Raw genomic sequence first — 10610 nt, forward strand, 5'->3', positions numbered from 1 at the left:
AAACGGATTTGATTTGAAATAGGATGCAAAGCGAGAAAGATAAAGTATGTTTGTTCGAACAAGTTTCCATTATTGCATTGAGTCAGCGCTTAAAGAGTCAAAAAATGATTTCGTTCGATGTTTTAGTCTATAATTTTTCTTTATATTATTTTGGTGTTTACAACTGTGGATTTCTACCCTGATTTTATGTCTATCACAACCGTCCTGGGGATGTGACAGATTGTGATACTAGCCCTTTTCTTCTATTATTTGATCTTATGACCACTCCATTGTGATTAAAGATAGTATTTTTGTATTTTCAATTATATAAATGTTTAAATTACTACTTATTTTTTTCCCAGCTAACTGGTAGATTAAAAATATTATGGCTGATCAAAAAAAAGTGGCACAGCCGTATCCAGTATAGCATACAGTGAATAATTAATGTAAAAGTAAATTTAGCTTAAAATTCTGTCTCCAAAATTTATATATGAAAAATAAATATAAATTTGAACTTTAAATTTTTGTACAAGTGCATAGTAATAAATAATATGATCAGGTTCAGAGAATTTGTATTTACAAAATATTATTCAGGGTGATAAGATTTATGGCATGTTTGTGCCAAGAAATAATTGGGCCACCAACGAAGGCCATGTGTGGAAATAACCACAAGTCAATGCTAACCGACAAAATATTCTTCATATTTTCACAAATTTGTATATATATAACAACCAGAATGAGTATATTTATTAATAAATTATTTAAAAAACTTTAAATGAAAAGATTGTTTTGGGAGGATTCAACTAATGAGATTATGTATTTGGCTATATTTTATTCACTCTTATTAATCTCCCTTATTTATATATTTTTATAATTTTATTTTAATTTCTAATTTTTATATATATTTTTTTCAATTTTTATATTTTCACAATATAATTTCTGTTTTAAAAGTTGTGCTGTCTGTTGCAAATGTTTTCCGCCTAGTACATTTTTGATTTGAAATTATATAATTTTCAATACAGTTCGATTATTTTTAATCAACTCTTTACCCTTGGCGACTTGTGTGTACGAGTGTCGCCTATAGACGACGTCTGATGTGTCGACTCTTATTTTAATATTATCTGATTGAGTTAAATTATTGAGTAATCTAAATTGTTCTTGTGGTTTTTAGTTTTTTAGAAGTAAAATTCTTAATTTTTGAATACATTTTTATCGATAGTGATAGGAAAATCTTGAAATATTTTGTGCAACAAATATTTGGGCGGCCTGGAATTGTTGAGGAAACTAATTTATTATTGTGATTTTTAGTTTTTTATGAATAGCATTTTTAATTTTTAAAAGCATTCATTAACAATAATGATTATTAAAATTGTATCTAAAAAGACAATTATTTATTATGGTTATATGCTCGATGTCACAATTCTTAAGTTCTCTAAGCTTTGAAAGTTTATTTTCAAAATCTAGCGAATAAAAGTTTTATGTAAATAAGAGTTTTATTTTTGTTTAATTTTATACATAGTTTTACCATCATATTTAAAAATTCTAATTATTTATTTCATCTAGTGTAATTTTAATTAAAACTTTAATTAACTCTAGGTTTTTTACATGCAATTTGCAAGATAAATGTTATTAGGTTTAGCATCAAGAACATTCACAAAACCATTCAAGCAGCGCGGCAATGTAATTAAATTATTTTTCCGAAAAAGTATTACAATTTTTCAAGTGTTTAATAGAGTAAGAATGAATGCTAATTGAATCCAGTAGAGGGCATAAGTATGACATCTGGTAATAGAGTGTAATTGTTGGAGCACATTAAGAACCATCGTGCTTATACTAATGTAATCTTACATTACGAGAGGCACCTAAGGGACAAAGGGCGTTAGGTATCCACAAGCCACATGGGTGGACTGTAAGCGCCTCGGAGCGTGTCTGTTTTAGTAATTGCTGAATTTCCAACGGATTTTAAGGCGACTAAATTTGTTACTGTGGAGCGTAATCTTGCTAATGTTGGTTATATGTTTTAAGAAACCTGATTCTAAATGTCATTCGCTCTACGGCCTGCCTTTGCAATAATGGAATCTGTTTTCACTTCGAAATAACTTTCACCGAGACTACAGTATGAAATTGCAATTAAAAATGTTACAGCCAAACAATAAATATTTGTAATATTTAATGTGTACGTTTCGACAATGTATATCTGTGTTATCATTGATTTAAAAAATCGTCATTTCCAATTCATTAGTCATGCGTCAAACTACATAACTATTATCTATGTTTTATATTTTACTTTATTTCAATTATTTGCTTTGGGTACGAAACTCAAAGAAGTTTACACAAAATGCGTTCACATGATTAAAATCTCTATAAAATATCTCTGACAATTTGATGTACATATGTCTAATAAACATCTTTGACCGCCAAATGTGCAATTTTTTAACTTATTTTTATTGAGAGTCCATAACCGCTAGACCTGCCTTCCAAAAATTTTAATCAGTTTTTCATCTTGTCAATACAAGTAAAATGTTTTTTGAATTATTAAAATCGGACGCTCCCTTCTCTTAAAATCTGAGTTACCATTTTTTGCACTTTTTGCCCCGTATCTTTGGAACAGCTACACCTGCTTTCGTCAAAAACTAACCAGCACGTCTCCTTATAATACAAATCGAATGTTTTTTGAATTATTCAAATCGGTTGATCCGTGTTCCCGAAAATTTGTATCCGCAAACACACACACACACATACAAATACATCCATGTTTTCTATGCCAAAATGTTCAGAAACCTTTAAAACGTAAACATATATAAAAATTTTCATTTTCGATTTTTGTGCAATTACTATAAATTGTCCTACGGGAAGTTTATTACTACACACCTCTACACAAATCGTGTTAATTACAGTTAATTATACCTGGTTATCTACCGTCGTTATTTCATATGTAAGTCAGACATTCTATAGGAATTATAGAATGTCTATATACATATGAGTATGCGCAAATTAAACAGAAATATTGGTAATATTACTTTTTTAGTAATAGAGGTTATACATGAACGTAATAGATATTATGTAATCATTATGATAATTTCATAAATATTTTTATTAGCGGATGAACCTAATCTGAAAAGTGTTCAGTAAATAATTGCCACATTTTTTGAGTTCTTCCTTTTTCACTACGAAAGGAGTGACGCTGCTGTACAAGCATGTAAAAACTTTTACCCGCGGAACTTTAAGCCCCGCTCTACATTATTTTAAAAATTACAAACATTTTAAAAAGGTGATATATATATTCAACTTCCAATCACTGGAATTTTCTTGTGTGAAAATCGACTTATACATATTTGCCACAATTATATTGTTTTCAAGATAAGCCTTATCAAGTTTATTATAGCAAATCATAAATGATCTTCTGCACTTCCTAAGAGGGCAGAATATGGCACATTTAGTTTCCTAATATTTTAAAAATTTGGAAAACTGAATGCTAACCTGCCTTTCAAATTATATTTTCTTTTTATTACATTGCACAATAAATTGGAGTCTTCCTTATTACAAAATTATCTATTTTTAATTGAGAAATTTAACAATTCGTATTTTTTCAAGTAATTTCAAATGTATAGTTTTTCATAAATTCATAAATTCAGTAAGATAAATAAAACATATCGGCACAATTTAAAATAATACTATTTTGATAATGCCCATTTAGTAAATCCAAACCGATAAATCAAAATTCATATAAACATAATCTGTATGACTTCTGGATATTAACAAAAACTGAATTTGAAATAGTTTTGAGCTAATAATGTATCATAAAACTTTACAGCAGATAAAAAAAATAAAGTCATACATTAAGATTTCTTAAATCAAATTAAAAAAATACGAATTATGATCATTTGAATGGGTTTTATTCAAGTATATTAAATTCAGAACTACATACCAACATATGTTTATCAAAAATCAAAATTATCTGGCATTCAATTTAATTAGTCTTTACAGTTTTATCTGCAGCATTCTTTAAAGGAGAAGTTGTTCGAGTTGTATCAAGAGACACAGCTCCACTATCATCACTGCTAACAATCTTAATTAATTTCCTATTTTTAGTTGTTTTTGGCGTAATATTGGGAAATGTGGCAGTACGTTTTGGATCAAAGTGTGAGTCCAATATCTCTAATAAATCATGTTGAAGATCTTTCCTTGTAATTTGCAATTTGGCCAATTCCTTTATTAGGCCTTGTTTTCCTTCTGTTTCATATGTACTTTTCATGGTATTATAATCAGATTTGCCTTCAGCCAATATTGATCTTAAAACATTTATGTGCTGAATATCCCGATAATTCATTTTGCCAGCTGCACTAAATATTGGCTGGAATGAACTGCTTCTTTCAGCTACTTTGCGCAGTTCTTTTAATTCATCTAATTCTACAGACGTAGGATAAGAATACTGGCGAAATACTTCTACCAAGGTGTCTAACATTACGCGATTTGGATCTCCAGTAGCAGCTGCTAAGTTCTTTTGTTCACCTTGACCAAGATGTTGAGCTATTTCCCAAATAATTTTTGCTCTATTTGATGCATTATCAAATTGTTCTTCTCGATCTAGTAGGACTCTGGATAAAACTTTAAGGTTGAAAGACTTCATGGTAGTTGAACATTTCTTTTCGGCTAATGCATGTCCATTTGCAAAACCCTTAACAATTTCTTGAAACTTTCCAAGTAAATGGTAACGATGAAGAGCTTCTAAGAGCATGTAAGATACCATTTTCTTAGGTTCGTGGAATATGAGAATTACACCTGCTCCATCTGCCTTTGACTTGACTTCTTCTAGATAATTCAAAAAATCTGTTAACCCACATATTTCTGACTTTGTTTTTATAACCTTATTGTTTATATTGCTTCTTAAAACTCTAAAACGGTCATCAGACGTAACACGGATATTATGTCTTCGCCTAGCACTTGGGTTTACATTTGCATAAGGCATTATGTACTGAGAAAATTGGCTAGTTGGAGTGAATGCTGCTATATGGCATATTTCATCTATTAACCTCCGTCCAGTTGTATCCATATCACAACTGATAAGGCAGTATTTTCCTGCTGGAAGGCATTCATGCTTAAGCTTTTTGCCTTCAGTAGACTTCTCACTCTCTGGTTTCTTAACCATGTTGTCCTTACTTTGATCACCTCTGAAACGTTGACAAATATTTTATATGTAAGAAAATAGTCAAACAAGGTGAGTTTAAAAGTCAATTGTATACTTGTTAAGAGCTTACCGAATCATTGTATCAATGTAAAACGTTCACCGATTAATTAATTTTAGAATGAGATTTTATTTCTACTTCACTGTATTTGTTTCAAATAAACGTCAGAATGCGAGTTTGTCATTTGTTTTCAGAACATTTAACACAAAAAATATATTCGGCATCATCTGTCTAAATGTTTAATATTGTGAAACTTAATAAGCATCAAGCTTTATATTTAACAGACAAAACAATATCAGTTTGATCGATTTGTCTTTAATTTCTAATTTCATTTAACTTGATCATTTTTTAATGAATCATACGGATTAAAAATTCAGAAGTAAGTAAGAAAGTAATAGATAATAAAATTCAAATGTAGAGTTACACTCGAACCATTATTAAGAAGTTTTCAACAGTAGGAAAATGTACATTGAAAAATAAAAAATGTCAATGTCAATTACTACTACTACAATTGCTGGTAGTTAACTACTTAAATATTCAACTACAGCAAAATAGCAAAGAAAGTGGTCTATATGTATACAAGTAACAGTTATTATTAAAAGAAATCGAACAAAAAATGTCTTTTAAAAACCAGTTCGTTTCACAAATCATGTTAATGTAGGGCTCAGACTCAATTCAATGATGAAAACTTGTTTCAACAAACTTACTTAATCTTTCTCCTTTCAGATTCTATCACAAAATCAGTATTCTTTAGCTGTTATGACTACTGTCACAACCGTAACCTGGCTCAAGCGTACCCAGTCTTCCCCATATATATAATATATATATATATATATATATATATATATATATATATATCTATAACTATATAAATATTATTTTGAAACAGGATGATATGAAATATATATTATATTGAAAAGGGTGATGTGTACTATATTTAACTTCGAAAAAGGGTGAAAGAGTGTAGGCTGACACTACGCAACAAAAAAATTAGTCTCCTATATCGTTTAGGAAATCATCATATTAGACAGAAATCATATTCATTTTATACTTAAAAATATAGATAAATATACATAATTTTATTCAAATTAATCTTTTAACTTAGTAAGGTGATTTCTCATATTTCCTGAATTTCCAGAATAACTTAGTTTACGTATATATATACTTTACTGCAAAAGAATAACTTAACTTTATTTTGTAATATTAAACAATAATTTAAGCTATTTATACTATTTAAATAAATTTCTATAATATTATATGTATATTATATAAATTTCTATAATATTATATGTATTATATGTAAAACACAGTGCTGAAACAATCGCAATCACATAAGGTGGAAAATTCACTTACGACCGATGACGTGTGATAATTGGCTTGACAAAGACATTGGAAGTTATTTTTACGAACCAACTTATTTCCCATCACTTAAAGTTTTTATAATTTAAAAATGTAAAGTCAAAGTTAGTCATGTGCTACCTTTTCTCTCCAAATTGCTATTTAAGGTAGTTAAAAAGTTTCTTTTTAAGAAAAATGTAGCTTGACATCATGATGCAACTTTTAAACTTAATGTCATACCTACACAAAATGAAGATTATATTGTAATATATACTCTTTACATATATATATACATTTTTTTATTTTATATATATTTTAGATTTATTAATGTAAGTAATCAGAAATTTTTGATTGATTTCTTTACATAATTTTAAAACAGTCCCTAGTGCTATTATGCACAAAAGATATATCAATTGCTTTCGTAGACTTAGCCACATCATGTAAAATCATGTCGGTCATTATAATTGGACATAATTTTTTGCAAAAATGGGTCATTATAAGCGACATGTCAATGTAAGCGATGTCAATATATCCGACTAGACAGCTGTTTTTTTAAGGAATTTTATATGGAAACCAAACTTCTTAGTGCGATTGCGTCATAATAAGCGGTTGTCAATATATCCGGCGTCATACTAATCGGATTCTACTGTATATATATATATAATATATATATATATATATATATATATATATATAATGTATGTATATATGAAACGCAATAAGTTTTTACAGATACAATCTGTATCAAAAAAGATATACATCGTTCTAAATTACTCCTGATATTTAATTACTGTATATTAATAATCTCAAATGCGTATATAATTTAATTTAAAAGGCCTCTCATTCTTCACCATTTAATGAATGTTTTATTCAATTCAATGCAATTTAATAAAAGCTTTGCATGTACTCGCGCAATGTAGGCCGCATGAATGCATGAATAATCCACATATTTATCATACTACAGATCTAAATTGTATTCATTAGTTTTATATTACAAAAAACATCATGGCTAAATAATTTAATGCCAATCCACTCCAATCGCTAATTACTCTGCTAATTACTTCATAGATTAAAACTTTTTTCACTCAACTTCTACGTAAGTTCCTCGTAAGCGTTATTAAATATGTTGCATGAAAATAATCCACTTCAAAAGTTTTTGTATTATCTAAAACTGCTAAGCTGTTGAATTAATACATACTAATCGAGCTCTTGTCACATAAGATTATTGAAAGTATTAAAAATATTGAAAGAATCCATTAGAATCTACATTTTATGAAAGTATAAATAATTTGATTATAACTTTGTAATAAGTTTTTTCACGAACTTATCGAGTTTTTATAAAGAATAATTTTAGTTCAAATTAGTCGTGCATATTGTTGCTCTGAGTTTTAAAATATTACTGAATGTAAAAAATCATTCCATTGAGTCGTCATTGCAAGATAAACTGATTGATTTACCCTTGGATTAGTGCTCCAGATTAAATTCATATACATAAATCATATTAAAAGTTTATCTGTTTAAATTTTGTTTCAATTTGTTTTTAGACTGCTAGGGATTTCTCCAAATAGCTAAATTATAATTAACTTAGCAATAATTATGAACATTTTATGTTAGTTCTTTGAAATATGTCTTTGGTTAATAAAATCCAAATATTTTTTTGCCTCATACCTTATCTAGCTTAACATTTTTCTAAAAATCTTTCTCAATTCAGAATATGCCGTACATTTAATCATTAAAGAAAACTGTCTCTATATGACACAATTGCAGACTTAAAAAATTGTAGTAATTTTCAGAGATTTTTATTTAACAAAATTCTTATTACAGTTACTAAATATAAGTTTTTTTATAATACAATACTCGAATAATTATTACGTACGGTTTTCTCTCTCATTCAAGATCACCATCTTTGATATGAATATTTTAGTCAATTCATTGTAAATCGTGTTATTTATTTCATTACATTTCTAAAAGTAGATATTCAATATTCGTAATATTCATTGAACTTACATATTATTAAGATAAAAAAATATGTAATTAATTAACTATCCTTAAGATAAATAAATATGTAATAAATTAACGTATATGTAATAAATTAACGTATGTAACGAACGAACTTGAGGTAATTATACGAAGTTTACCATATTGAATCACAAAAGTCAGTCATTTTAAACAGTGTTTAAACCGAAATTAACTAATTTTATTGATCATTTTTATAAATTCAATATTTACTTTTTACATAATACTCGAATACACATCTGCAACACTATCTATTTTACATTACAACCACATTCAACAAATGAAAGCAATTTATGCAAATGTAATTTTTAAAAATGATTAATTCTAGTATGCAAGTTATATATTAATTCTATATCATCAAAATTGAACTATTCAAGAATATCTATATGAGATTTTTTTCATAATTTAGGTTAGTCTTGAATGATTACGATAACCTTTCTGCTAAATTTTAAATTTCTTTTTGAAACTGTCTTTTTTGATACGATTTCTCAAATTCTACTGGACCGATTTACTTAATTTTTTTTGTTTGTTTATTAGACTTTCTTATCTTCGTGAACTACGTTCATTCCTCTTTTTACGCTTTTTTGAAAATTCGAGAATATCAAAGAAAGTTGTAATAAAAATAATTTCAGGCAGTAACTGTTCGTGAGAAAAGAGCGTTTTTAACTTAACTATAGTTCATACTAATGCGGCATTCTCGATTAAAATATTTTATTCTATCGCATTTTTTGGAAGGCTAAAATTAGGCGTAGGAGTATGGCGTTCTAAATTTGTGCAAAGCCGTAAGTTTTTTTAATATCGTCAACTGAAGTTTACTAATTATTTGAGTTCCCCCACTACATCACTTGCCGAAGTTTTATTGTTTTCTTTTTTTTTCATATTTGTAAAAGATTATCTAATAACTTATAAAAATGGATAGTAAAAATATCGATTGACTTTTTTCATGGCCTTTCAAAAGTCACAAAAAGTGCAAGCCTTTAGACTAGAATTACATAGTTACCAAAAAAACTTGTATTTTACTTAAAGTTGAATCATATATAAAATGCGAGGATTTTAAATTCCATTGTATATTTTCAGAAAAAGCTATTTAACTCATTCAAAAGCAGAAAAATTTGCAGTTATTTAAGAGATTGAAAAACGGTTTATTTAACAGTTTACAGATGAATTGCAATTTTTGAAACATTTACAAGATTTATAAATTTATTGTAATTGAAGTTTAAATAATGCCATGGAATGAAAGCCTGTACTTTAATTTTTGTATAAATTATAAAAGTATGTAGTTTTCATTTGAATCGTCGGTAACATAATTCATAATATGTTAAAGACATAAAAATTTGTATCTTTACATTATATATTTATTTGTATATTACCAGACTATTGAAATCGTGGTATTTATAGAGTGTTGAATTCAAATATGGTTTAAACCGCGAATATATAATCTGTCTTAACTTGAGTATCTATAGTGCTTCCCTCATTGTCAGTTTGACTCTTAGTTTCACGTACCCTAAGTTTCACACCCTTCCAGGGGTCTCGGTTTGATGGCATTTATGCAATGATAAATATCGTGCATGCGTGTATGTCGCACAAGGGCTGTCCCGGCCGGACTTTACTGCTCGTAGGCGGTGTGGGTGCCCTCTACGCCCTCGCCTTTCGGGAGGGTGCCCTCTACGCTCGGTGCTACGTAACACAGAAAATCATTTTACGCCATTACTTTTTGGCTACAGCTAATGGACCCGCATTAGCCTATGTACTTTGACTAACTAAGGTTATGTTTTTGTCGGCACTGCCCTATGTTGTTTGCTGGCGTAATACCATGGCGATAACCAAGCGAAAATGTTTTGATATGGTATGAAATATTCGCGAAATCGATCGGTTTACTCCGAAAGCTAATTTATGCAAAAACTAAAGTACAGGCTTTTATTCCATGCCATTATTTAAAGTTCAATTAAAATAAACTTTGAGAGTGTATTTACGGGGTTGATGGCTAATTCACAAACTTTATAAATGTTTTAAAAATTGTAATTGATTTATATTGTAAACTCTTAATTAAACTGTTTTTAAAGCACTAAATTAACTGTAAATTAATTTTCT

General features: G+C 28.3%; 1 protein-coding gene across 1 annotated transcript; it reads right to left on the minus strand.

Annotated features, from left to right (window-relative positions):
- Positions 1-3949: 3949 nt before the first annotated feature.
- On the minus strand, positions 3950-5128 carry LOC113365426 (maternal protein exuperantia-like). The gene has a single exon (XM_026606989.1). The coding sequence runs from the start codon at positions 5126-5128 to the stop codon at positions 3950-3952; it is 1179 nt and encodes a 392-aa protein (XP_026462774.1).
- Positions 5129-10610: the final 5482 nt, after the last annotated feature.

The sequence above is a fragment of the Ctenocephalides felis genome, unplaced genomic scaffold (genome assembly GCF_003426905.1).
Source record: "Ctenocephalides felis isolate EL2017-DRISC unplaced genomic scaffold, ASM342690v1 CF-g0.4_SCAFFOLD_00996, whole genome shotgun sequence".
NCBI classification, from domain to species: Eukaryota; Metazoa; Arthropoda; class Insecta; order Siphonaptera; family Pulicidae; genus Ctenocephalides; species Ctenocephalides felis.